The sequence below is a fragment of the Cyclospora cayetanensis genome, unplaced genomic scaffold (genome assembly GCF_002999335.1).
Source record: "Cyclospora cayetanensis isolate NF1_C8 unplaced genomic scaffold, CcayRef3 CcayRef3_contig_95, whole genome shotgun sequence".
NCBI classification, from domain to species: domain Eukaryota; phylum Apicomplexa; class Conoidasida; order Eucoccidiorida; family Eimeriidae; genus Cyclospora; species Cyclospora cayetanensis.
This window is the reverse complement of record NW_020312769.1, coordinates 88,227-115,242: the sequence shown is the minus strand read 5'-3', so window position 1 is coordinate 115,242 and position 27,016 is coordinate 88,227. Positions and strand designations below refer to the sequence as shown.

Below are 27,016 nucleotides of genomic sequence, written 5' to 3'. Positions count from 1 at the left end.
CCCTGATGTCACAAAACCAGCACTCGAACACAAATGCAATGTTAAGTTAAGGATATCACACAACAGGAGTCGCCTCGCAGTCCTTTGGTGCGTCCCCCGTTGTCCCTGTACACGGAGAAAATTCAAAAAGTTCGACAAGCCCTAAGAGCATACAGGTAACGGCTCACGTCGGGTACAGTACTAGAGCAAGGTTTTCTCACTGCTGCGTCCTTAGTAGCTTCCGTAACACTTCATCTCTGGCGGCCACGGACAGTTCCCTTCCTACCGCCTCGCTTTCTCGCGAGGTCTTGGGGTCGAAGCTACTTGTACTCTGAGCAAAGCAAATTTGACATCTTTCACAAGAAACTATTTTAGGATTTGATGCTGTGCATGCAGTCCACCCTAACCACTGTAGACTTGCCGTTGAACTCTTCCGCTTGCCAGCTAGGCGGGCTTTTACATCCAGCAAACTGATCAGACAGCCCGCAAACCATGTCGAATGCAGAGCTCTACAAGCGCGCATAAAATGATATGCGTACATCGATATCTTTAAGCAGGTGCAGACTTAGCAGTGCTGCTGGAATGCCCCAATTTTAACATATAAGTATGTATGCTCGGGTAAGACAGCCAGCCCACCATTGCTTCAAAAGTATCTCGAGTTCCACTCGACGGCCGTCCGTGGCTTTTAGTATCAGTAGCTCGCGCTTCTGCTTATTGCAAAGATCGCGCAAGCGGGATATTTCGGCCCTCATTTTCAATTCTCTCTCTGCTCGCAGCACAGGGGAAGCGAACTAGTTTAATTCCTTGAAAATCACAAAAACGAAATTTGTACAGGATTAATTTTCATCTTTGGGCTACGATACCGTAGTCGCGGGTCTTCGAACACTGGCGAATAGTTGCCTTAACCTTCGCAAGTGTCCTCGGTGTTAATGGAGGGCCCGCCAAACGAGGCGATACGTCTGGCGTAAGCTGCATAGGGGCCTGCCGGTCTCCTTTGCGAGGGCTATTGGGCTCTTTTCGAGCTGTGGCCGTGGATCCAAAACAGGGTAGAATTGCATTGCAGTATGTGTACACAATGATAAAAGGGAGTATACGTTTTGGTAACCGGGTGCTACGCTTTAAATTTAGTGGCCTATGAACGGAGCTCACCCCTAACGGAAAATGATTGTAAGGGCGGGCATTCATTTCATCGTCTACCAGGAAACCCGATCGTATACTGTGCATCCTAAAAGCGGTATTCACCTTGTTTCTCTTTTTGCCTCTTCTGAATGGCCCTTTCTCGTAGAAGAATATCATTTTGCTCCTGCAAAATTTGGTTGTCTGTAATTAGTTGCGCGTTTTTTGCCATCTGAAGCAAAATAGAACGCATACTCGAAGCTTTAGTACTGGTACTTCTTGATTGCACGAAAAGGGACAGGAACTCGGAAACGCGAATTTTCCCGTCAAAGATAAAAACGAATATTCTTGTGCAGTATGAGTCGTTGCGCTACGCTGCCTCAGCGTACCAGAGTTTGATTCAAAGCCGAAAAGTGCTTCGCTCCTTCTTCTGCTTCTTGAAGGGTTGTTGTTAGCATTCGGTGCAAGGTCTCTATCTCTACAGGGGATTTTTGGCTCTGGTCAAGCAAAAGTTTAAGCAGCTTCGTCAAAGGGGTGTTCGCCCTTAAAGCATAGAGGAGGCCTTAGCGTGGGTTGCTAAAACGTCGGTCTGATAACAGAGTCGGTGCGAATTCGGCTAGCTAGCTAATATAGGTACCCCGATTGATGGGGTGATTAACGCATTGTTTCGTGTTCTAAGTTTCTAGCCGAATCACTACCATGTAGGCCCTTGGTTCAGAGACTGGTAAGTCCTACCTGTTGAAGCTTTTTCGCTTGCTCTAAAATCTCCTGGGTCCTATACGGTAAAACGCACATGCAAGGCAGCAATGTCTGCTTCAAACAGTTCTCCCTGTGCAAAAGCTGTCCAATTTAATATTTGGAGATGTGACTCGTCTGCTGATATCGAAAGGCCACATTAGTGAGCGGACCGTATTTTGAATGCACGCAAATACTGGTTCTCCTGATCTGCGACGCATTGGCTCACACGAGTTAAATAGTCGCAATACCTTGATCCACGCCCCCCTGCGGTGAGTTCTGCGCTTTTCTTCATAAATTGCAAACTCCCAGCTCGCCTGGTCACCCATATTAGGTGCCTTTAATGCAGTAGAGCACTAACACAAATTAATATTACCTTGTATCATCTTGACCACGTTGCCTTGAGCAGCATCTATAGCTCTTACAATTGCCTTGTGTGTTTGCCTGATGGTCGCCATTCGGTGCTCCAGGCTGTGCAAATCTTCTGGAAATTGCGAACCGGGGTCTTCCTCCCCTCCATCTTCCCAGTTCGAATTGGAAGCCCGTCTGGCTCTTTCATACTGGCACAACCACTGAAACAGCGATAGGCAAAACCGTGCAGCATTTGCTCCAACACCATACAGAGTAAAGTGTTTCCCGTTTTTATCCCATGGTCGCTTTATTATGCGGCTTTTCCTTTTCAGGTTATAGCCTGTTTCAATGGACATAACTGGCGCAAATGAGCGAGCAGAGCCGCACCATGTCGTGTCCTTCCTTCGACCCTTGTGCTTTTTGCACCGTGTGAGAATGAAGTGGCTCCGCGAGGTCAGCGTCTGACGCATCCCGCTTCGCTGTCATCTTCGTTGCACCACTGTGTTATGTAGGATCCTGTAGTTCTACTATGTTTCCTGATAAAAGAAGTGCCGAACCCTGAATATCCGTTCTCTTTTTGCCCAGAAAGCAACTTCTGGAATTAAGATAGAAAGCAGACCATCTGATGATCGTCCACAGTAGGTGGGGCAGGCATTTCATTTAATAAACAGCTTGCTTTATTCGGCTCTAGGACCGGTGCACTGCAATGCTTGACACAAGGCAGTTTTTCTAGTAGTCTGGCTTTTGTTTACAGCTTCTCATTTTGCTGGGCAAATTTTAATAGTCTGTGTGACGCGAGGTAAACTGGGTAGAGTAGGAGGGTGGGAAGCCGATGGATTACGGCTTCAGGATCTTACCTTTTACAAGGTGAAATTGCACCATCGCTGCTCTGCCACCAGGCCCCGACGATTATACCAGCAAGGAGCTAGCCAGCCTCCCTATATTCATTTGCTCATTAAAGCAGGCATGCCTTTTTTAACATTTCAAGAAGCGAAAGTACCAATCGTCGTACCGTGATAACGTGATCGAGTGGAGCTATGCCGCATGCAAGCCCGCAGGAGGAGCGCCACACAAAAAGTGTTTTTAAAGTGGTAGTTACTCTTTCAAGTGAGAACAAGGAAGCAATTTTTTCGAACATTGACCAGCAGAGGAACTGCCTTGTTGGGAAGCCCTAGCCAGCTTCTGTGCGACCCAGCAGCCCATTAACCGCACTCATCGTCCTTCGGTAGTTTTTACCGTATTTGGCGGAATGACAGGGCTATTCACTAATTGTTTTATAGCCTCTCGCTGCATACCTTCTAGTTTGCAAGTGGCTTAAGTTTCTAGCACTCCTCCCGCAAGCATATTTGGCGATCCACGTTACCAGCTGCTTCAGGTGGTCCTTTTCATTGACTCCTTCGGAATAACTCTCAACTAAGCTCCCAACTGTGCTTCATGGTAACATTGGAGAAGGTTTAAATGAGCCTTATTAGTGGCTCCTCTTGGAAACTGTTCACAAAAGTAGAAGCAGTTTCGTTGCGCCTGGCTATTTTGGGGCCGCTTAGATGCTCGAAAAAGTCCTCCTCACATTACCGTGTCAATGGATCCTGAGCTTCTGGACGCTGAGTTCATCCTTTACCAGGGGTCCACGGCTTTGGCACAACAAGTTAAACAGGACGCAAGTGACTCGTGTTGCGTAGATGATAAGCACGCTGAAGCCCCCAGTCGATCGCCAGTGCTCCACATACACGAAGAAGTACTTGAGCAGCTGCGGCAGGTGAGGCATCTCTTTTTATCTTAGCAGTTGCACATGGGGCCCATGCTGGCCAAGGGAGGATCTGCCGCCTGCTGGGGAATTGGTAGCTACAGGCTTGTTCTAGACTCTTCCAAGCTTCACCTCTGCCTGCATCTTTCCTTTTTTTGCTCCTCTCAGGTGAAGGACCCGGATATTGGGCGGGATATTGTGGCTCTTGGCTTTGTAAGTGACCTGGAGATTGGTAAAGAAGAGGTGGGAGGTAGAAATGTTCAGTTTTGTTTGCGTCTCACAACTCCCGCCTGCCCCTTCAAAGGCCACATACGGGACGAAGCGGAGGCTGCTGTGCGGCGCTTGCCCTGGGTTAAAGAGGTAAGAGGCTTCCCTGAAGCAGCTAAAAGAGCAGAAAGAACACTAAATATGTGCAATAAAGCCTATCTTGCTCAGTGCGTTGTCGCTCGTTTCTGCGAGACAGCCTTCTTTTGTTCGTCTGTCTGCGGAGCTCAGGCTCATGTATCCTCCTGGTTTTCAGTGGTGTTCCTTGCTTTTGCTTTCGCGTCTGCAGGTAAGGATCTCCCTGGACTCGATGGTGGATATCCGCGCTGCGTCAGCTGGTCGACCCTCCAACCTTAGACAAGTCGGGTTTGTTGTTGGAGTCGCATCGTGCAAAGGAGGTTCTGGTAAGAGCACCATTGCACTTTCTCTTGCTTTGATGCTGAGGAAAAATGGAGCTAGAGTGGGACTGCTAGACGCAGACATATATGGGCCAAGCCTCCCCACCCTGCTGACTATGGAGGAAGCCAGAGTCCGTTTTGATGTGGACGGGGAGAGCAACGGGGGGGAGGAAGTGGATGCTGCTGCGCAACACAACACGACACATTCGCTGCAAGGCAGACCGGCAACAGGGGCGGTAAGACGAACGCGCATTGAGTACGAAGGGTCTCATGCCAAGGAACCTCTCAAGGCTAACGCTGAACAGGCACAAAGATCTGCAGCTACAAAGGAAGCGAATTTGAGTATGCTTCCCCTTATGGTATCCGGGATAAAGTGCATGTCCTATGGTTTTATTGCGAAGGAGAATGAACAGGTAAGCGTCAAGGCGTTAAGCCTGCGTTTAGAGCATGACCAAGTGCGCCTGCCTGCATCTCTCCAGTCGTGAGACTTTTAGTACTTTCCACCAGTGGAGCGCAGAGGCTCTCCCTTAGTCGAGCCTCTCAATCCTGTTTTTCCTCAGTTGAGTTCCTACGTCTATTTTTGCGTGTGCTGATCGTGTGCCAGGGTTACTCAGCCTTGAGAGGCCCATTCGTTAGTTCGGTAGTGGAGCAGCTGCTAACAGGGACGCGATGGGGGGCACTGGATTATCTAGTGGTGGATCTTCCTCCAGGAACAGGGGATATTCATATTACTCTTACGCAGCAGCAGGTGCCTCTTGATGGCTGTGTTGTGGTGACGACGCCACAGGCCCTCAGGTAGGCAGCGGAAACAGAGCGTTTTTCATGTTAAATGCATAATCTACAAAATCACACCCTACTTGAAAGCTATATGCGGTATTAAATGGGGTGCCACATGTATTCTGCCCCCCATGCAATTTATTCATAGATACCGTCCTCATGCAAGTCATGCCCTATGTCTTCTGGCACGGCACTCCATAGCTTCTGCAAAGCTGAACCAACACAGCAAACACATGATTTGTCTCAATTGTAGCACCGCTGCGGAGCGCATTCGTAGATACGCGGTGTTGTGCCATCGTGTTTGCTGCAGCTTGGTGGATGCACAGAGGGGTATCATGATGCTGAAAAGTCTATCCATCCCGATATTATCAGTTGTATGCAACATGGCCTACTTCACGTGTGATAGCTGCGAAAAACGCCACGAGCTTTACGGCGTCCCAGGAGCGACACAGCAGTTGGCGGAGCTTAGCGCTGCACAACAGTTGCTTGTTCTGCCCTTTGATTCAAGACTCAATTCTATCTCATTCGCAGGGTCGCCGCAGCCTGATGCGAGGGATTCCTTTGTGGACAGACTAGGCCCTGAAGATCCAGTGAGTTGGCGCTTACTGTTGTACCAGGATGTGTATCGCCATGCCGAAGGGCTTTCTTCACCTTGAATGTAGCCATATAGCTGACTCCCTCTTCAAAGTGGATGTCTGTTGTTCCACGTGCTTGGAGTGTGCTTTTCTGTGTAAGCACGCGGACCGATTCTGCGTTTGCTTCTTGCAGCACTTCGTGCGATTTAGCACTTGTTTGTATTGGCGTTTTAGGTGTGGAGTGCTATTCGCTCCCTTGCAGACAGGGTAGCTTGCGAGCTCTCTACAAGGCACTTCGGAACCTTAAAGCCACAACCTTCCGTTACTGCTGATGGAACCGCGGTCCTGGTGTCTCTTGTACGCCCAGAGAGGGCTCTCCTAGGAGAGGGTGAGACTCTTTTACACTACTACCAAGAGTTTTTTCTTGCATGCACAACGGCCCTACCATGATCTGTCACATATTCGATGAAGCACATCCTATTGCTTCTCCATAGCCTTGTACCAAGTTGGCTACTTGTGTAGATCTGTAGATTCAAAGTGTTTCTGTTCCCACTGGTCGGAGGCACGCAATGCATATTTTACCTGTATTGCTCGAGCTCGGCAAGCTCCGCCACTTCCGTCTCCCCATCGCTAGCCTCCTTCATTGTACTCCTTCTGCTTGTACATTCTCCCGAATGCTTCTGTATTTACGCATGTATATTTATCCATCCTTAAGGGCAAGGCAAGCGCCTGTAAACATCGCTGTTCTTTCTTTAAGGACTCCTTAGGGGCGTCTGAACACTGTTGGATGCAGGCAACCCGGTAATGGTGAATGAGGTTTTCGAAATCTCTGGAGATATTTTACGGCAGCGATGCAAGTGCAGAGAATGCACGTCAAGAGGTTTAGAAGGCCAGCGGCTAAGGTGAGATGCAGTTTTATCCATCGACTTCAATTTGACTATTGCAATATTCCTCTAGCTAGAGGAGGGTTGCATCATTTTCATGAGTTTATGTGGACAGCTATTCCCCTCGACATGGTGCGCTTTACGAATTCTAGATATTTTTACTTCTGCAGGACTTCTGAACGCGATGTAGTAATTGTCAAGCTGGTTGAAGCTGCGGTTGACGAGGTGGCGATTATCTGGTTAGCACAAAATTATTGTAAATTTACACCGACTCTTTTCGTTATGCATTGTGATGCGTACAGTATTTGGATTTGGTCAGTTGTGAATGTCAGTTCTTGTGTTACATATGCAAAGGCGGCTTCGTTCTGCGTCTGCGTTGTTGGAACCGTGTCAGGGAAGACGGCCACGAATCCCATTTTCTATTGAGGGATCTTGTGGACCTTTGTAGGCAGCTTCGGCTAGCTTCTGCGGCAGATGATGGTGAGAAACGTAGACTTTTGCACCACACCAATTTCTAGAGCAAGGTCATTTGCAACTAATTCTATCTGAACCCCCTTTAAGACGTAAATAGGCTTCTGAAGGCGCTTTTCTCGTGTATATGTATGAATGTTTGTGTATGTATGCGTGTATGTGTTTGTCTATGTATGTGCATGCAGGAGCCTCGGGATGCCGTGCTTCTTCCGAACTTGAATGGTAGTCGTGCATTCGCACAGTGTTATCCTTGTAACAGGACCGCCGGGAATTGTGTATGGCGGCGTGAGCATTGCGAGTTGTAGGCCTTTTGTGCTTCTCTGCTCGCATTATAGGCCGTAGTTTGCTACTTCTGCACTAGTGAATCCTTGATACCCCATTCGAGGGTTTTGTATGAGTGGCCATTCATCTACGGCTTATAATATGGCCTACGCGTCGCTGTAGGTGCAAAACGCAGTGTTATTCGATGACGGACTTGGCTCCTTCCGCGTTTCGCGACAGCGACGCGTGTTTTTTTTTCATCCGTTCACTGCCCCAAAACAGGTGTGCATGGTACAGCAATACCGAATAAGGGTTCTTTTGATGGTTCACACCTTTGAACAGCTACCTATGCTTATCGTTGGCGGCGTACGGAAGTGGAGCGGGCAGCTCGGCATGCAAACTCCTGTAGCCGTGCAGGCTCATGAGCGACCTAAGGCTTCATTCCTCGGTAAGCGGTAAGGTGGCGTAGACAAGCCCAAAACGTTTTCACTACTTTTACTTGCTGAAAGACAAACTACTGAAACTGGATAGGGGCGCGATATCGAGCCAAAAGAGGATATATGATAAAAAGATGTTTAAAAAACACACGACCATAAGCTTGCAGTGGAGTACGCCTGGTGCAGTTCGTCGACTGTGAGGATGTGCAGGTGAGGCAAGTACGAGCCTTGGCGCATCGTCCTCAGTAATCGTCAATATCTATAGCAACTCTACTTCACTCTCAATTACTTTTGTGTGATGGAGTCCGCTTACGACAATTGCTTGAAAACGGCTTTTTTGGAACATTTAGAGCTGTTACTGCATCCCGGGGTGCAAGAAACCGTTGTAGGGTCTCATTCGCATGGCAGTGTGTTCTTGCTTTTATAGCGTTCATCTAGGCCTCATATGCTTGAATAATCCATTTTGCAATTTCCGTTCTAGGTCGCGAGGAAACCTATCTGCAAGGCATGCCATCGCAGCGCTACATCGCGATTCAAGCCACAAAAGGCAGAAAACTTCTGGCCCCGGCCCTCTAGTAGTTGGGCTCGGACAGCGTTTGTGCACGTATTTATCCGCTACTGCAGCAAATAAGGATATACAAGTGGACTCTGCTATTAGTGTCAGTATGCACTGCTACAATTTGCTCTTTCGGGATGCTAACCGATATCGCTTATGAGCACGTCAGCAAGGCCCTGTCAAGAGACCCCTTGCAACCCCTTAGAGCGCCTGCAGCCTCAGCCTCAGTGCACCATTCTACAATTTTTCTCAACGTGCCTCAAGGGCGCAAAGTCGTGCCTCAAGTGGAAGACTTTCGGCTTTTGGGGAACCCTGTTTCACAGATTGCATGTAAAGCAAACCCCTTTTCCCGGAGCTGCAAGCATGGCTGTTCGCTGGGGTCTATTGCTGCGTACACGTGCGTCGAGGCCAGCTGTCACTCCATGGAATCTGGAGGCTATAACAAGCAAAGCACCTTGCTGCTCCTAGGGATCACTTTCCAGTCAATGCCTCCCTCCACGTATTAACGAGACTGGCATAGCCTGCATACATTGCATGCACCCACAAGAACCCCCATGACTACTCTGCCTCATCTTCCTATTAATATGCGGACCTACTGTGTGTGCGACTTGCCCCCTGAACCCGGAACTCCCTTCACAGAAAAAAATTCAGGAAAACGTCCGTCTCGCACGGCTCTCCAATAGTGCAGGGACGTAGAGAGAATGAAAGGGGTTTCGGCGGTGCCTGGTTGCCTGCAGGCTCATATCTAACAAGTTTTGATAATTGCGCTCCGCAGTTGTAAAAAGTGTGTTAATTGAGGGGCCAACTCAATGTCGCCAAACCGTCGTCCAATGGTTTACTTAGCCTTTTGGATCTGCTTTTCCGGCATTCCTTTTTGCCTCCTGAGCTGCAGGAGCACGTAGATGACGACGCGTACATCCGATACGGCTGCGTCGTTACACATATATTCGCGCAGTGCGCTCTCCGGTAGTATTTATGCACTTTGTTTCGAATACGCAAAAGCTCCGGTGCTGAGATTAGCTCACTTCTCTATTCACATGTGTGCAGTACCTAGGATTCAACGGCAGGACGGCAGTGTTGCAATTACTCATTGATTGAGCTACCGAAAGGATCGTTCTATGGCTACTGCGAAAGCCCTGTCGCCGTGCTGTTTTCTGCAATAGAAGCGCCCTCTATGCTCGTGAGCGCCTGTTTCGGCAGGTTGGGAGAGGAAAATGTATTCCTCAGCAAACGGAGGCCATGGGAGGCGCACATCCCATGGATCATCAGAAGTTCCCATGGCCGAGTCACAGTCCAGGTCGCCACTGCATCGATGCAACACGTGTTGCAACGCGCGCTTCTCACTGCAAGACAGTATAGGCACTAATATGTCGCACTCTGCATCTGGACACTCTCCTGCCTGCCAGCCCTCAAGGCCTGTAGTACGCTGCTCGATGGTGCCTCTTGCTGCAGCGTGTTCCTGTTGCTGCAGTTGCTGGAGAAGTAGCTGTAGGGCTCGGCGTACTATGGGTAGAGCCGCTGGATCGGTGCCAAACACCTGGCAGAGGCCAGCAGCAGCAGAGAACATGTACTCACATCTCAGACATGCTGCAAGCAACGCCACAGACGGTATCCACGAGGATCCGTCCTTAAAAGCGGCCGCGGGGATCGTTGCCGCATGCGCGATTGCGTGCCGCTGCAGGTCGTCTACAGCAGCTTGCAGAGCAGGAATGTGACAAGGAAACAGAGCTCCTCTGCAGCTGGTGCTGGTGCTGTTCGTGGCATGGACACCGCGGCCACTGCGCTCAAAACATACAGCAGCAACTCCGGGAGTGTATAGGCAACGTCTGATGCCCCCGTCGCAGCTTGGAGCAGCGGCCAGAACGCATGCGCAGGCAAGCCGACACTGTTCAGACAGGGAGGCCACGAGAATCCGCAAAAGGTGTCCCAACAGATCAGGGGCTGTGAGAGATTCGAGTCCATGTAAAGCCATCTCCCCCTCAACCTGCGGCAGGAAGCATTGCAGAGCAGAATTAAGTAGTACAAATGCAAATTTCTCAGGAGCTTCAAGAGAAAGCATGGCGTCAGCTGTTTAGTTGTTGATGTCAGAGTGACGTAGCCGAGCAGGATCGCCTGCACGGCGAAGAAGGCTGACCAGGTAGTTAAAGAGGGGCTGCTGCTGGGCAGCCTCTGCCTCCAAATGCATCCTTTTTGGATCAGTTCTTTGCGAGTCTGGCGGCCCTTCAGTCGTCACTAGATGAGCTGCGGCCATAGCCGCCCTTTGCATTGCACCGAGGGGGTGTGTCGCGCCAGCCAACGCTGCAGCCGCAGCCGATCGTGTTGCCTCCCGCTGGCGCAGCAGATATTCCCCTTGAAGCACCAGTTGCTCTGCGCTCTGCGGCAGGCCGGTGAAGCAGTGCTGCCACCATGCAGGATTGAAATCGGGTGTGCATACACTTGCGCTGGTCGAAGACTGCGCCACTGACGGGCAGGCCGCCCCGAGGGGATTCTGCGGGCTGCCTCCAAGATTTCTGCGTTCCCGTAGGATGGTCGCATGCATGTCAAGGGTTTCCTGCACCGTCAACAAGCCTGGCACGTGAACAAAGCGTCAACAAGGAGTCACCTTACTCGGACTGTGCAGGGGCAGGCAGGGGTGTCCTGGGGGGCATCTGATCTGGCACATACACATAGGGAAAACTGCTTCACAGATATATATATATATATATTGGGCTAAAGTACTGCACATCAACTTGGCTTGCCTCGGTGATGGGGGGGAGCACCGGCAGGATGGGTTCGTGGAAGCCAGCGAGATCCTCGGGAGAAGGCAGCACGAAGCGCAGGGATTCAAAAGGCTGCTGCGGCTGCTCCTGCGGCAGCTGATGCAGGAGGCACTGCAAGCGGCGCTGTTGTATCGCGCAGTTCAGCTGTTGGAACAGCTGTTGCAGGGGAGTACAGCACAAGTCGGGCAGTGCACAGGGTCCATCTGGGCAGCAAGATATGCCTCTCGCTGCAGCGAAGGCGCTCCACTTCTGTCCCTCCTCGGTTGTGCCTTGCGTGGCTTCCGCTTGGCATGTTGCCACCGTTGCTGCTGTAAGGCCTGCAACGATACGCGGCAGCAGCCGTCCCTTCTCCCACATGTCGCGAAGCTGCATGACCAGCCTATGCCAGAAGCGCTGTAACTGCTGGAGTCCTTGCCACTCCCCAGCCATGAGTGCCAGTTCAGAAAAGTAGCTGCCGCTACTGCTGCTTCCCCAGAGAATGCCAAACGCCCCGTCAACGCCGCAGCAGCTGCATGCACTGGAGCAGCAGCTGCACTTAACGCCGCGGGAGCTTCTTCCGATCAGCAATAGCCGCTTGACTTGCTGCTCATGAATTAGCAACTGCTGCTGTCGCCTCATAGGCCTGAATAGCTGCTGCAGGCTTGCCTCTACGACACACGCTGCCTCCACGCCGCTTGCATCGCTCGCATCGCTACTGCTTCCGCTGCTGCGGCTGTCGTGGCTGTGCCTGCTGCGTCTGCTGACAGCAGAGCCGCGCCTCCGGCAGATCGACATATCTGGCTGCCGAATGCTGCTTTCAATACGGCGCAGGATTTTGGGACGCACAGAAAGTAGTGGCTGCTGGGAGACGGCCTTATAGACGCTGCTAGCACTAGTACTGCTAGCACTATTGCTGCTATTACTGGTACTGCTATTACTGGTACTGCTGCTGCAGGCGAGCAGTAGCATGCTCAGGTTGTAAATACGTCTTGTAGCTCTACAGTGGTCGCCCAGAGGATCCCCCTGTAGAAACTTCAGCGACTGAAAAACATTTGCGAGAATATTGTACTCTTGCGAATGCTTCTTCGAGTTTTCGTGGATCCGCAGAAGCTTATTGTGCATGTGTAGCAATGAAGAATGCACCGTCAGTCTGAGCCGGCAATCCAATGCGGCAGCGGCCGGCTTGCTGCTGCTGCTGCTGCTGCAACTGCTTCCGCAGAAGTCTTTTAGTGTCTGCAGCGGCGAGCACCAAATCACATGCAAGTCCTGAAACGGACAGGGCTGTTGCAGTAGCAGCTGCAGCAACATGTCTGCCGTCGGAGTCGTGCTGCCTTCAGTATCCTCAGGTGGCGTGGCTGCCCCTACTCCTATCTCGCGCCAAGCATCGATGAGGCTGGCACTTTTTCTGCTGTTGGTCCCTTCGCTATCCCCGTAAGCGTTACCGGGCGCACTTTGCAGCCACCACGCTTCATGCGGGGCTTTTACCGCTGCCGCGGACGTGCAGTTTTGAAGTTTACGCCACGAAGTGTGCTGCCACTGTCGAGGAAGGAAATACGTGTATTGGGCGGTAACCGCGAGGCGTTGCAGCGCGCAGATTGTTGGGTGCCCCTGGTGTGGGTTTGCTTCTTGACAACACTCCAAGTTCACGCTTAAATGCGGGAGGATTAAATGCAGAAATTCTGCGCAGCGCGCACGAGCTCAGAAAGTGCTGCAGTTTCTGTAGAGGCAGGAAACAGCGCGGTCCAACTTGCTTTCTAGCGACTAGCAGTCAGTCAGCACATTGAGGCCTTATGGGAAACAGTGACTCACCGGTCCAATCGCCGAAAGCAAAGCTGGAAGACAGACAATGGGAAGCATACTCCCTTATAAGGAGGGGGCTAATATCAGTGGCTTTGGCTGCAATGCTTCCTTCGCATCGCTCTGTCCTCACTGCGTTCCCCGCCGCTTCCGTAGATGGTGCTGCTCCGCTAATATCTGCTGTTTCTTCTGCACGTGAGCTTGAGCAACACGCGGTGGTGGTGGCCTTTTGGCTGGAAAGTACATGGGTGCCTATACACTCCTCATGTTGCGGTGAGTGAACGGCAAAGAGTGGCAGCTTCATCAGGAGATGGCTGCTGGGCGGCTGTTCCTGTTGCCCCTGCGTTTGGTGCTGCTCGTGCTGCTGAGCTGTGCGTATTGCGAGACTGAGCGCCGCAAGCACAGTCCTCGCGGCATGCTTTGCAATTTGTAGCGCCCCTGCGGTGTCTGCAGCGCTAGTAGTAGCCACAGCCTGCTGGCTCTTCGCTCCTGTTCGGCGACTGCCGGGTGGTAGCTGAACTGCTTCAAGGCTCAGATATTCCGAAACTGAAAGCACAACAGGCACCGCGTTAGAAGCGTAAAGTTCTGCCGTTTGGACACGGGGTGCAAAGTTTGCCTCCTGAGATTGGCGTCTGCTCGCTCACCTCCGAAGTCTCGCTGCAAGAATGTGGCGCGGCTGGGAATCAACCTCTCCCACTGCAGTATGCATGCAGCACACCTGCCACAGCGCAGTTCGCGATGGCCCCCGCTGCCTCCACGCAGCAGAGAAGAGATTGCGCTGCTGCTCAAGAACCCATGCTCCTCAAAAAACTGATCTGTGTCTTGAAGCGCGTGTTGTACATCGCCGCTACGCCTGCTGACAGTACAGCTGCAGCGGCGAACTTCAGGCAGAGGCGCTGAACACGTGTATGTGAGCCGCAGCAACTCTCCCGGCAGCCGCTGGGATGTGCCCAGGGGGTGGGTTTGGTGCTGTGGATTAATTAGCAGAGTTTGAAGCACCAGAGGTGCGAACAGCTGCATAGACAAAGAGCTCTGCTGCTGCTCTTGAGCTAAGGAAGAACATGCGCAAGCACACCGCGGGAGGATCTCCGCACAGGTGTGCCAGCTGCCGCTTTTGTTGATTAACGCATCCCCTGCGCGCATAGGTTGATGGGGGGCGGAGGCAACAGGCGGCACTGCTGCTTCTGCATTCGCGGCATCCACTTGACGTAGGAAACGGTGGCGAGCAACGGCAATCTTGAGGGAGCGAACAGAAGACAGCAGCTGATGCTGCAAGCGCTCCCACGAAGAAGCACGGGAATAATCCTCAAAAACAATCTCTCGTAGCAAGGCTTCACTCACGAACGTGTCGTCATTACCCCCATCGCCACATGCGGTGCTCCTATTGCTGCTTCCACGGCGAGCATCTGCGCCGTTTTTATTGCGACTAGAGCTACTTCTGGGATGAGAGATCCTGCTCCCGCTGCTGCCGGTAGGCGAATTCTTCCAAGTGCTGCTGATATCCGCACCGGTTTTTGGGATGCTGCCGGCAGAAGGACGCGTCATGCTCGGAGGAGTGCCAGTGTGGCTAATGCATGGTCGGCTATTGCTGGTGCTGTCGTTGCCAGCACTTGAACTTTCAGAGCGCTGACGTCCTAAAGAAGTCCCATTGCCTAGCATGCTTCCGTTCCCCCCCTTTTGCGCAGACTGCTGTTGGAGCGTTGCTACCTCTGGCCACAGCTGTGGTACAGGAGCCGCAGACAGGGGAGACTTTCCGGTGAATCCAAGACGCTTGCGGGGCGGATGGCAGCACCAACGTTTTAGTCAAGCTCATCTCAGACCCACAAATAATGAGGCCCGCGCACTAAGTTCCAGAGGCTCAAGTCTTAACATCAAACAGCATAGTGCATCATTCTATTGAAAGAGTTCCCACGTTGCGGCATGTCGTCTGGGCGTCAGAAACAGCAGCCAAGTTGAAGCCAGAGGTGTCTTATTCCTCGTCCTGCATCACTTAGGGCAAAACATGCAGACTGTCGCTAAGGGTGTACATTTACCCTGCTCGGTTTCCCCTTGCGGCTTTTGAGGACGGCCTGCAAAGCTACGACAATCAAAACAACGCCACTGTGAAAACTCCCTTTTTCTGGAGTAGTGAAAAGAATCCGAGCATATTCCAAATATTTCCAGTATATGAAATAGCTTCTTCTATCGTCTTGCGTCGCCCAACGCCTAGATTGTGTGACCTCCGCCGCGCATGTCTTGCATCTTAGTGGCGCTCACGGGTGCTACCAAAACGCTATGCAAAAATCCATGTAAATTGTTATTTTAAATAAAGAGCCATATTGTAGGCCTTCTGCCATTCCTCTTGTTCACTGTTGCTATCGCGGCATCTTTCGGAGGCAAAGAACTCGCGCAAACCAGCTGTACCAAAGAAGAGACCCCCTCTATTGGTCTAGCATTTTAGGACTCTGCGCCACCATCTTCTTCTGTAGTACTCATTCATCTATGCGTGCGACTTTCTTTGTCGCGCTGAAAGCCCCTCGATGTGGTGGGCATAGGGGATTTCACACCGACTAAAATTTGAGTCCCCCTGCCCTACAACTGAATGAGCCTCCATTGATGCAGATGCATTTCCGCAGCAGCAAAAGGCCGCAGGTTTCCGAGATTGTTGCTTAGCACGCAAGGCGAACATTAGATCGCCCTGGATGAGGAGATCCCTTTGATTGCTTGGTCGTTCTCGAGACGCTTACAAGTTGAAATTCCCCAGAAGCCAAATCTTGCTTCTGACCGAAAGCGTTCGCATGCCAGTCAACCCTGTACTAAGCAAACACTAAGTCGTTCGCTGTTGCTGTGGTGCAAATAAATTTGGACATGCCCATTCGAATGTGAACTACCACTCTACTTTTGGTATATGAAGAGTTGGTCTTGTTATCATGTCCACCAGAAAACCCTCCTGGAGATTTATGGGCTTGCGTAAAGGCAGAAACCATGCTGATTCTCAAGCCAAGAAGTGGCTTAGCAGCACCGTCTTCTGCCCTCATATGCCGTGCCTGAAACACAGTATGGATGGCGGAGAGAGAACGACCTGAGGAAAATTCTTTACGGCAAAACCTTCCCAAACCTGGCCTGAGAAAAAGGGTCTTTCCCTAATTATGTCTCTTACTTCTTTTCAAGGCTTGCACCTCAAGCTTTCTGCTCTATGTTTAGTGGCTTCAATACACAGGTTGCACTTCGAAGCGCTGGTCAATCTTCTAGGTTGAGTACCTAGTACTCTGATCCCCATAAATAGGCCCACTAAATGCCTTTTTCTGATATTCGCTAACTTTTACTTGCCTGAGCTTGAATTTATCACGTCCTTAGCCAGGACCTACAAGCTATGTGGGAACTTCTACTGACTACCCTGTGCTTGTCGAGTGTGTAAGACGAGAACTGTTAGAGCCATTCTTCATTCCTCCGAGTAGTTTATTGGCAAAAATTTTGTATGGTAAACCAGCAGTGAGTTCTTGGCACAAAGGTTCCTTACTTACAGTGGGATTCACAAAAATATACAGCCAGTGAGCCTCTACCTAGTGGTGGTCTCCTAATAGGATGGGGTAAGGCATGCTCGTGGGCCAGTCCATGAAGTCCCGGAGTGTAATGTACAGCTATAGGGGAGCCCACTACATAGCAAAGAGGTCATATTCGTCAGCAGCAGATGCAATGTATGGGCACCTTAACTTCGTGTAAGACGGTACGGAGTGCAATTTCTTTTAGCGGTGGTATTCTAGCGATAGCATGAAGGTTCCGTAACCTGCTATTCCGATTCAGGGCGAAGCAAAAGATCCTGCAGAAATTTTGGGCTACTGCACATCTTTTCGAGGCGTGGAATGCATGTGCAATGAGGATACGCCCCCTTTGGGCATACGCGAGCATTGGAGGAACCGGCAACACTCAGAAGGATCAAGTGAGATCAGCGAGACACTGCCAAAATGGTTGACGAACTAAAGAAGCATGGTCAGATGCCAGGTAAGTATTATTTCAAGCAGATAAAAGCGTCCTTGCCCCGGAGTCTCTCTCTGAAGCAAGATGCAAGGTCTAGCATTTCCGACCCACGCACCGACAGGGCACCGCGGTTGAGGGCCCACTATCAAGGGCTAAGTAGGAAACTGCCCATAGTTAGCATCGGCTGAATGATGTAGGGGCTGAAAGGCAGAAAGTAGATGAACAATTTTAGCCTTTTCCGGCCTTGTGAACTGCACAGGAATCACGTGTGAGCCGTACCACTACGACACTTTGGCGCAAAAAATTGATGCATAATGTGCGCCGATATCCGTAAATCAGGGATTGAGCCTCATATGATAGCCAAAACTTGTGGATATTTGAGATTGTGGGGTAGACCAGACACCCAGTATGACCCGACCTCTACAGTGCTCTGCCGCGTTAAGCAAGCCCCGCATAACCTTGTTTGAAAACCGTGACAATAGCATCATTCCTACCTTTTAACCCTGATCTCAGCTCAAATTCTGGAAGGTTCTGCGCGATTTAAAGTGAAGTGCAAACTGAATCGGCTCCTTATCCATGAGTCTCGGCGCCTTGTTACTGAGTTGATGTCCATTTCAACTTCGGGGGGCGCCAGTTTCAGGATCTCTGCTCACAAATGCAGCATGTAAAGCCATTGTATGTGGCGCTGATGTCGCATTCTTGTCGATTCCGCAAGCTTCCAGTATCATGCACTCCGGGGTCCTCCCTGTTTGGCTCCCCTACTTCTTCCTTTAGGTGGAGCCATGGGTCACTAACCCAATTTGTTCGCACGTCTACGTTTATGGGGCCCCTGCAGGGCGGGCCACTGTTCACTAGTGGCCTTGTAGCGCCTCATGGTGAGCCATCCGTCCCCTTGGCCAGTGGCAGCCGAATGAGAATCTTTTCAGCCTCCAGCATCACGCGTCGGGAATCTCGCAACAAGTGGCTAGCTGCCGCGGAGGCAGCAGCGAGAGGGACCGTGGAAAGAGAAACCCAGAAGTCGAATGCCGAACCAAAGCGCTACCTTGTTGACGGAATGGAAATTCTTATGTCAACATCCCCCGCAGTACCAGGTCATGGTATTGTTCAATTTAAAGGTACACGCCCATATGTCTCACGCCAGTGCTGAGCAGTAGGAGATATTATTTTCATCATGCATTCTGTAATTGCATGTTGCTCGTTGAGCCCTCTAATGCAGTGTGTCAGGCAGTGTAGTTTTCCAGCAGTCAGCCCCCTTTGCCCTGGGGAACTCACCCACAATAGAGCAGCAGTCTTAGGTTATTCCAGTGCGCTAACATACTATGCGCTGAATTGATGAATATGGGGCTTGCAGGGTTGGTGGAAGGCACAGCAGTGCGCGGACGCAGCGTCTTGGAGATCTGGCGCCAACAACTGCAACAGCAGCTCGGCGGTGAGCAACAGTTGCTGCACGACTTGCTACAAGAAACTCGAACCTCTGCATTGCAGCGCCTTGCAGAAGCGGCAGCAGCCGTTGGGGCTAACGCAGTCGTGAGCGTTCGACTGGTAACCTCGGGTTTGCAGCGAATGCACGTTGAATATACGGCGTATGGCACAGCCGTCAGGATAGCGAAGTCAGCTGCTGCGTCTTCCAACTAAAGAATCATAGAGAACATTCGCTGTAGTTTGCAGTAATGTTCTCTTTGCAGTGTCTCGCTTGTAACCTAGAGAGAAGTTTTTACTATCGGATACCATATATTGCGAACCAGCGTACCCCCGTATGATGCTTAGTGTGTTCACTAGTGTGACACCTGGGCGTCTCTCCATGGGCCTTTCGACTGGTAGGTCTGAAGCACCTCATGGTGGCTACACTATCTGCGGGTGAAGAATTTTAAGGCAGTATTTAGGAATGCTATAGCTTATTGCGTTTAAGTCTGCACTTTGTATTTTGGTAGCCAACACTCATTCTTCAAGTATCCTATATGCCACGCAACTTCCTGCGCACCCAGTTGGGGAAACATTCGCGGTATGAGGGTGGTCGGTCCTTATTTGGTGATCCCGACCTTATGTGACTACCAAAGTGCACTTCGTGCCACATATGAATTTGCAAATAACCTCATCACTCCAGTGCTGAGGATGGCCTCTGAACTCCTTCACCAGGGCTTCCCAAGAGTGCATCATAACTTGTTGAGCACGTAGTTAGGTACGCATCTCTGCTGAATTCGTCCTTTACTGCTTATGTACTCAAAAGGACTATTGCAACCACATGCGATATTTGTGGAAACTGTGTAGCGCGTCATTACGCGTAAGAAATCTTTGGACCAATTTCATGTTTCGCAAAGCGCATCCCTAAGAGAAGGTAAAAGACACTGCAGTAGCTCTTACATTGACAGAAAGTTTAAGCCCTTCTTAGCGATGCACATCTAGATCCAAACATTTCTCCTAAAGCTGCTCAATTTTGCTCCTGATATTTGAGGCGACGCAACGGCTAATAGGTCACCTCCAAGCACGAAGTGAAATAAGAAGCGGATATACTGTATCAACAAAATCAGCAAAGGCGTAAGCAATATGCTGCGCGGTAATACCTAGGACGCCATTAGTATTATCGGTACGCATAGACATTGGCAATAGACCGTATTGTGCATTTGTGGGGGACCTTACTGGCGGTGAAGTACGATGTAGTCCTCAGTTTGCCCCTGACCAACTCAGCAAAGCAATCCTATCGTTCATAATCGTATTTTCAGCCTATGTGGGTCCCAGAAGCTAAAATTGTTCCAAGTACTTCCTTTAGAATGTTTTTAGGTAGGCTGCTCTATTGAAAACAATTTTTATTGCGACTTCCTAGTTAAAACATTAGCTCAGACCTGTGATGTATTCTTTTTTGAAGTGCAAGGAGGTCACATGACTTAACTACGCACCGTGTACTGCTCCCATTGCTAGCTACGGTTAACACCTAGGAACAGGCAGAAATCACCAGCAAGACAAGTTGGCCTTGCACTGATTACAAATGCTTTCACACGAGCTCCTGTAAACTGTGATGCTCAAGCACGTTCTTTAATGCTCCTGCCGCAGACTAAATCATTACAAATTCCTTTGCTGAGGTATGCTTGGTGCCAGATGTACCATGGTGGGAGAGTACTGCTGTTGTGATCAACCAGCACTGTACTAGAGAGTGATGGAAACCAGCTTAAATGCCTGCATCCATAGGTACGGCTTGTTTGACTGGCACTTACGCGCCTTGATCCTTGATCAAGAAAAGCAACTCGACTTTCCGCAAGAGGCAGGCCTTTCTTTGAAGCAACCAGCCCCGTATCTTGCATGGACAACAGCCGAGATGTACAAAGAGTTTCTGTTCTCATGAAGCACAATAAAGCAGCTCTGGCGAAATCTTCTGGTCTCATCAAGTCACAAAATATCGTGCGCCATCATCCCCCATTGACAATTCAAGCCCACTGTAGAGGATGCTCTGGCTCTGGCAACTGTGGAGGGTACACAACTGGGTACTGTAGCCATGGCGCGTTAAGCCACACCAGTGGGGCTCATTAGCTCTATTGCGGAAAAGGAATATATTGTAACAAAAGTGCACACCTTGGTAATCGTGCGGCACGCACAACTTCCCCACCCCATTAGACTCCACAAGATAAATATCAGGCCTCTGTAGACTTGAAGCCACTGAGGGTTGTCCTGCAGGTGCCCTTACTCGAGCCTTCCGGCCTAATTATCGATGTGATCGTCGAGGCTTCTCTGCTGAAGAAGCGCCCCAGCGTAATCAGCAGCGTCTTTGTAGTTTGCCGAGGCGACCCACGGGTGGGACTGCACAATCCATACATTACAGCAGCGTCGAATGGAAATACATTACACTGTGGACATAATTTCCTCTTATTCCTTACATTAGCGCCATAGCGCACACATCGTATGTTTTGAGCTTACTCACCAGGATCTGCCGAACGGACATACGGTCCTTCCACTCTGGGTGGAGGACCTTACCAAGAAAGTCACGCAGCTCGGGAGATATGGGAGGTTCGCTAGGAATAGTGACAACCCCCTCCCCAAGAGCCTCGAATAGGCTTTCTATCGAACTATCATCGAAAGGCACCACACCAAATACCATAACCTAAACAGCGCACCCCAGAAGCCCACACACAAGCATGCGATGTTAGTGGTGTAAACAAGCTCGTTCCAGCACGCAGTGGCAAAGAGAACCGCATATCGTACTAAATGCCCTACGGAAACCTGGAATAGACCGTTTGACGGTGTGTCACACATGCTGCAATATTGCCATTTTTGGCGAACACGGCTTTTCATGCCACATGCAATCTTCTACATTAGTTATTTGCTGGCGGGCGTTGTGAGTGCGTACATATGTGCAAATTCCCAATGCCCAGGCGTCCGCAGCGCGCCCATCGTGGCCTTCGTACAGCTTCGTGTCGTCCAATGGCCGAAAGCACTCTGGGGCCATAAACATGTAAGTACCCTGTAGCAATACGAACGCAGCGACATTAAGACGTCATGCATAAATTGATTCCTTAGTGCCAAACCAGACACGCATGCATACTGTGAGCAATATCATGATTCTTGAAATGTAGGCTGAGGCAAAATCTCTTGTGCCCCCGAGTCTCGTAAGCCGGAAACTAAGAAGTGCCTCAGATTGAAACCCAGGTGGATCGCGCTCTCTGACGTTCCCTTTTAGTTGCTCGTGTTAACCCTTTGACTCTAACCGCATTAAGGAGAAGCTGAGTACTCCCCCTGCAACCGGTAGTGCGATGGGTATCAATTCATACCTTCGTGTGTCTGACTTTGCCATTAGCTCCCATTTTCTCGGCGCTTCCAAAGTCTCCGACACATACTCGCCCATCTGCCCCCAGAAGAAGGTTGTCAACCTTCAAGTCCCTGTGGCAAATTCCTAAATCTTCGTGCACTGAGCCACGTCACAAGCACCGGCGCTCCATCAACGCCAGCATCAAAAACTAGTAAACCAGATGCCGCCAAAAACGAGTTCACTCTGCAAGGCGAATAACGCTACTCAGGGCTGCTAATCATTTCGTCAGCGCAATCACAAGAGTGCATGCAGTTGCCAATTATCTGGACCCCTCAAGTGCTGGGGATGTTAGCCTGCCCTGTGTCTCACAGTATGATACACCTTCCGCAGCATCCCTGATGAAACATTTGGCTTGGGCCTCAGTGAAGGTCCTCTGTGATCTCAGTTGAGGAACAAAGCCTTCTCGCAGAGCCGTATAATGGGCAGTTTTTGTTCCGTCTACTGACACGGTGGGTGACTGACCGGACTTCAGCAAGTGACTTCGCTCTTGCATCCCATCTCGTAATGGTCTTAATACCATCAGCGCACCCCCTACTAAAAAGTTTGTTACTGAGCACACAGGAACACATCAGCATACAAATCTACATGAAAAGTGGGGCTGAAGTAGGATGCCGGAGAATATCCAGACTACGCCTCTGCTACTAAGTGTCGAAACACCAGGTGAGCATGATGGATGACGCACAGCACCTTAATGGTGGCTGCAAAAGGATATTAAACCGTGCGCTCCCGGCAGGGTTGCTCCTCACGAAAATACACTTTGCCCTCCGCCGAGTCCAGGTTCGAGTCAAGAATCGCCTGCAGTTCAAGACAACGTGGATGCTTTAGCAGGGACAACATTCGAGCCTCTTCCTTAACGTCTTCCATTTTGGTCTTGAAACCCATTCCCGTTGGACCAGGACGGAAATCCCTGCGCCTCAGGAGCAACATCTTTCGGTATCTCTTGCAGCAATAACTCGTCACTTCTCCAGTATCAGTGTTCGTCCCTTCCACACGAAAAACGCTGGAAAGTTCAGCTGCCAACAGCACAAACACCGAGAGTTTGTTTGCCTTAGCGAGATGCCGAAACCAGACGCATGAAGCGAGAAGAAAAGAGCCAAGTTCACATGCACCCCACTAACGCTTTACACTCCAATGCGACAAAGTCCGGATATAGTTTACGGGGTGACAAATATGGGCAGCAGCAGCACCGCATACATGTTGAAACACAACCCAGGGGAGTTCTCACAAGCTCGTCTGTGAACTCAGTTACCCTTGTCACGGAGTGGCTAGCATTTGTGCAAGCCATGCACCTGCCTGTTGTCATGAAATGAAGCAACGAAATCAGATTGCACACTCACTGCTCGCTAGTTTCTCGCAAACGCGATACTGATTTAGCCAAACGCTGCCATCAAGGAGTCGACGTTTCGAAGCCAGCTCGACGTCCACTCCCTCAATGCGTGGGGAAGGGCGATGCATTTTCTACCCACGTGCAAAGATTTAGCATTGGAGTGCTTTGTTAGTCCTGGTGCGCCTTGGCGGCATAAATGCTTGCGGAAAGCCGTTGGTATTGAAGCACCTGAAGGGCCTTTCGTCGACCATAAGTTCTTAGCAAGCAAGCTCAAAATTTGTGCCGCTCTGGGCAGCTTTTGCCGAGTGCTTGCTCAGGCACTAGGGCCTGGACGGAAGTCTCCACTCGAGGTGGCATTAACTTCTGTCTTCCAGGCTTGTTTCCATGGCACCCTTGCGTAACTTCATTTTACATTCGCTCCCAGGTGCCGATGGCAATATGCACTGTCCAAAAATGGTAGCTCTCGCGTTGCTTTCCCTCGAATGGAGGCTCTCTGCTTGCGCTCCCTCCCATAACCCACTTCGCCACGCCTGCTCGTCTTGGACCCCTGTAGGACCCAGTCCCCTGATGCCGCCAAACTACACCCCTATAGTTCCTCCAGACAGTGCCCGAACGGTGGTTCGCGAACAATTTCACAATTTAAGATCTAATTCAAATTACCTTACGGCCACTGTTGGGCTGCTCGAGCAGGCTAGCGGCCCGGGAGTGCAGCAGAGCCCCCGAGCGACGAACCCTCCAAAGCGGCATGGTCCGAGCCCTTAGCTGTTGTGCTTCGATGCAGAAGCGCAACTTAGCTCGCAACGCAGCTGTTATTACAATGTTGCTATTGATGTGTTTCAAGGTGATAAGCGGGCGAGTCTACACAGATCGTTATGGCAGTTGTTAATGGCCAATGCAAGGAAATGGGCACCAGAATTATTCCGTCAAAGGTTAATTTCCCATGTATATGTCTCAGTACTTCGGCTAGATTCCAAAACTTGGGGTTAGTGGCTATGCTTTCGATGCAGACATCCAAAACTTAGGTCAATTCTCGAGTTTCTCAGAAAACCATTTCCTCAAGACCTGCCGGAGTACCGAGCGCTCCACTACAGGATTTCTACACACGCTTATGGAAACACCTAAATCAGTTTCCTTTGCCACCCATATATCGCAGGAATACTTCTAATTCATGGCAATGCGTGTCTGCTAATGCTGATACTGGGATTGCCGTAGGGGTTTAGGGTTGTGTTGTGGAACGGCTCGGTGTGTATATGGCCAAGACAGCGCTGCTGACGATGCATGTAGATAACGAATTAGGTGGAAGGCTGGTTTTCACTCAAGATGCACCGAGTAAAAACGACAAACAAGCCAATTGCAAGCACATCCTCAAATCAAAATTAGTTCAAATGATACGAAAGGGCAACCGGAGAAGCAAACAAGCCATTAATCACTTTCAGCCCGTGTATTCGAAGAGTGTGGCATGCCTTTCCGTGCCGTTGTGGGCTTAAACTTGAGTCAGTAAGCTACCGAGAGTACGCATTTGCACCAATCCCATACACCCAGAATTGGCAGATGCTCAGTACGCCTGATTTCGGAATTAGTGATAGAATGCAAAAGCTTTGCACACATGCCATATCGCTTGCATGCGAATATATTCAAAAGGTACATCGATGTCCTATATTTCAAGCAGATCGTAAAGGTGCTTGGAGGATAGCTGTTGGTTGCTCACTTCCGAGCAGTACAAGCAACTCTGGAAGGCATGCAATTAAATCCAGGCTCCATATCTAGCCAGTTCACACGTAGTAGGAGGAAAAGATGATCCTTTAAGGTAGCATTAATCGTCTGGCCTGTGCTACTGCACGCAGTGAACGCATTGGCTCAAGACACACCGTCTGCAGCGCCGGAATTTCTAAGGAACCATTTGGCGTAGCACCCTACCACCACCATAAACGGCCGCTGCAAATCCTTTTGAACCGCAGTAGAGACCGTCCTATCATTATTCGGTGGTTCTGAAGAATATACGACGTCCCAATAGGTCGAATGAATATCATTAAGCTTGCGCCCTCCTAGTTCAGGACAACTGCGATCAACAAACACAAACCACTGAATACAACGAACTGGGATCAAACATTACCGCTAGCACCATTTCCAAAATTGTACCGCTGATCCGTGGGTAGTCTCTTCTTAAAAGTAGACCGCAGCATCCACTACTGGCAGTGGTAGGGGTTTGCCTCTGGGCGGCAACTGCTACGAGCATTCATTAGGTTAATTTAGGTGCTGTCTATGTTTGTACACCTCCGTGCATGTTGCCTGCTTAGAAGTACCTTAGATTCTGAAATGACTGCTGGAGTTTCTTTGCGTAAGGCAAGGCTATAAGGGTAAGGGCTTATTAGCCACGTGCCTTCAAGCATTGCGTACTAGTAGCATCTTTTCTTGAAGTTAGCAGCTTATCAAAGTAGTTTTAAACGAGTTTTAGCTCTATGACCGTCTCTTTCGGTGTGATTGCACATGTAAATTAAAAATATACGAACAGCCTGACAAAAGGAGTTTGAGATTAGCATTTAAAAGTGGTAGGTACAGTTCCTTGCATGCCGTCTTGGTCTGCAAGTAAAGCTGCTTACCGACATACAATATCTGAGCGAAGGTAATGCCGCGGAGAAGTATAACTGCGTGTGCCGCATACAAAATGAGTGGGCTGAGAAGCATCTTATCTACTGCATATAGGCGCTCGTAGCACAGTGAACAAGCCCACAATGAGCGTGCTTCTAGCTGAGCTCTACCATGCACTTGTTCTTGCGTACAATTGCTTTAATGACGACGCAACTTTTGGAGCAGCAACAATGTCCTCAGCATGTAGTGCGTGAGGACTTGACTGGTAACTTCAGAGCATGCGGTGTGAACTGTTATTGGAACCGCAAGCGTAAGTGTTTTGTTGCTGTGGTGTTCCCACGCACCGTCCCTTTCTAAAAAGGAATACGTTGTTGGCTTCCTTCAAGAACGTTATAAACCTTTATCTTTGTGTAGTCTATCGTCGTATGCTTCTGTTCTGGAATGGGGGTGGACATATGACAAAATATGTGTGCACATGAGACTGCCTTCAGGATACAGCTGCTGGATGGATCAAGTCTCAATGAGCTACTTCGTATCGTTCACTATACCCATTTGTACCCTTTGCCTCGCCAAACCCCTTCATAAGATGTATGACGGAATACTGCCCATCGACGTTGTTGTTTTGTCGGCTTTCGGCACGGCTCAACAAGCCTACACTGTTACAAGCGAGAAAATCATATGCATTCCTACAAATATATCTGAGATTTAGCATTCGCCTTTTCCTATTGGTTTTACGTGTACATAAATGGCACTGAACGCAGAAAACCTGGGGGAAACTGTTTATCCACTTTATCTACGAAGGCAAGTAAATGTATTTACTCCTAGTCAATTTTGTACACACTTTCTGGAGGTCGTGAAAAGTAGACATCTGTTATTTCCTGTGGTGCGGAAGGCCTCATTCTGTAGTGCAGTTCCCACGGGCAAGTTTTGCTTTGTGGGCAGCAGCCGTTTAGGTCCTGAAGGCATTGCATATTGCAGTTCCACCAGATAGGTCACTGTTACACAGTGGCATCTTTTTCTCTGCTCTTTTTCTCTGCAAAATAAACGAAAGAGCTGACAATTTCTAGAATGGGTTGAAGGTGCGTGATATTCGTGTATACGAACTTCGAGGATCCGAGAACATGCTACAAAGCATGTGAAAACTGGGTGATGTTTTACTGCTATACACGCTCTAAACTGCGATCCTTTGCTGCTAGCCGCTAAATCATGGCGGATTCAACTCGGGTATTCGACTGCCATTCGTCAGGACACGTCCCAGGGGTGCC

General features: G+C 50.0%; 5 protein-coding genes across 5 annotated transcripts; 2 read left to right on the top strand and 3 right to left on the bottom strand.

Annotated features, from left to right (window-relative positions):
• Positions 1 to 55: 55 nt before the first annotated feature.
• On the bottom strand, positions 56 to 1,553 carry LOC34618431. Its single transcript, XM_026336167.1, has 6 exons — positions 1,485 to 1,553; positions 1,222 to 1,327; positions 843 to 1,001; positions 616 to 745; positions 274 to 449; positions 56 to 105 (listed from the first exon to the last, which is right to left on the bottom strand). Exons 1-6 carry the CDS (start codon positions 1,551 to 1,553, stop codon positions 56 to 58), a joined length of 690 nt encoding a protein of 229 aa, XP_026191952.1.
• A 2,207-nt stretch (positions 1,554 to 3,760) lies between these two features.
• Positions 3,761 to 7,249, top strand: LOC34618430 (fe-S cluster assembly factor HCF101, chloroplastic). The gene is made up of 8 exons (XM_026336166.1): positions 3,761 to 3,937; positions 4,094 to 4,304; positions 4,513 to 5,000; positions 5,192 to 5,382; positions 5,675 to 5,954; positions 6,174 to 6,327; positions 6,733 to 6,841; positions 6,994 to 7,249. Exons 1-8 carry the CDS (start codon positions 3,761 to 3,763, stop codon positions 7,247 to 7,249), a joined length of 1,866 nt encoding a protein of 621 aa, XP_026191951.1.
• Positions 7,250 to 9,647: 2,398 nt separating this feature from the next.
• On the bottom strand, positions 9,648 to 14,742 carry LOC34618429. Its single transcript, XM_026336165.1, is given in 10 exon segments — positions 9,648 to 10,532; positions 10,716 to 11,058; positions 11,156 to 11,196; positions 11,259 to 11,285; positions 11,287 to 12,165; positions 12,205 to 12,911; positions 13,096 to 13,397; positions 13,503 to 13,629; positions 13,806 to 13,835; positions 14,034 to 14,742. Coding segments are annotated over 10 exon segments (4,050 nt in total).
• A 3,208-nt stretch (positions 14,743 to 17,950) lies between these two features.
• On the top strand, positions 17,951 to 18,675 carry LOC34618428 (UPF0145 protein CPE0882). Its single transcript, XM_026336150.1, has 2 exons — positions 17,951 to 18,155; positions 18,392 to 18,675. The coding sequence occupies exons 1-2, from the start codon at positions 17,951 to 17,953 to the stop codon at positions 18,673 to 18,675; spliced, it is 489 nt and encodes a 162-aa protein (XP_026191935.1).
• Positions 18,676 to 20,730: 2,055 nt separating this feature from the next.
• Positions 20,731 to 23,290, bottom strand: LOC34618427 (calcium/calmodulin-dependent protein kinase kinase 1). The gene is made up of 7 exons (XM_026336164.1): positions 23,173 to 23,290; positions 22,582 to 22,848; positions 22,145 to 22,384; positions 21,798 to 21,934; positions 21,377 to 21,490; positions 20,951 to 21,130; positions 20,731 to 20,829 (listed from the first exon to the last, which is right to left on the bottom strand). Exons 1-7 carry the CDS (start codon positions 23,288 to 23,290, stop codon positions 20,731 to 20,733), a joined length of 1,155 nt encoding a protein of 384 aa, XP_026191949.1.
• Positions 23,291 to 27,016: the final 3,726 nt, after the last annotated feature.

Coding starts and splice junctions, on each gene's coding strand:
- LOC34618431 (XM_026336167.1), bottom strand. CDS start 1,553: ATGCTAACAACAACCCTTCAAGAAGCAGAAGAAGGAGCGAAGCACTTT. Junction 1,002..1,221: donor GAGGCAAAAAGAGAAACAAG/GTGAATACCGCT, acceptor CCACGGCCACAG/CTCGAAAAGAGCCCAATAGC. Junction 106..273: donor CCCCAAGACCTCGCGAGAAA/GCGAGGCGGTAG, acceptor CTCCGTGTACAG/GGACAACGGGGGACGCACCA.
- LOC34618430 (XM_026336166.1), top strand. CDS start 3,761: ATGGATCCTGAGCTTCTGGACGCTGAGTTCATCCTTTACCAGGGGTCC. Junction 5,383..5,674: donor ACGACGCCACAGGCCCTCAG/GTAGGCAGCGGA, acceptor TGTTTGCTGCAG/CTTGGTGGATGCACAGAGGG. Junction 6,328..6,732: donor GAGGGCTCTCCTAGGAGAGG/GTGAGACTCTTT, acceptor TGTTGGATGCAG/GCAACCCGGTAATGGTGAAT.
- LOC34618428 (XM_026336150.1), top strand. CDS start 17,951: ATGAGAATCTTTTCAGCCTCCAGCATCACGCGTCGGGAATCTCGCAAC. Junction 18,156..18,391: donor TGGTATTGTTCAATTTAAAG/GTACACGCCCAT, acceptor TGGGGCTTGCAG/GGTTGGTGGAAGGCACAGCA.
- LOC34618427 (XM_026336164.1), bottom strand. CDS start 23,290: ATGCATCGCCCTTCCCCACGCATTGAGGGAGTGGACGTCGAGCTGGCT. Junction 22,849..23,172: donor TTGCGAGAAACTAGCGAGCA/GTGAGTGTGCAA, acceptor TGCTGTTGGCAG/CTGAACTTTCCAGCGTTTTT. Junction 22,385..22,581: donor GGAGGGCAAAGTGTATTTTC/GTGAGGAGCAAC, acceptor CTGTGTGCTCAG/TAACAAACTTTTTAGTAGGG.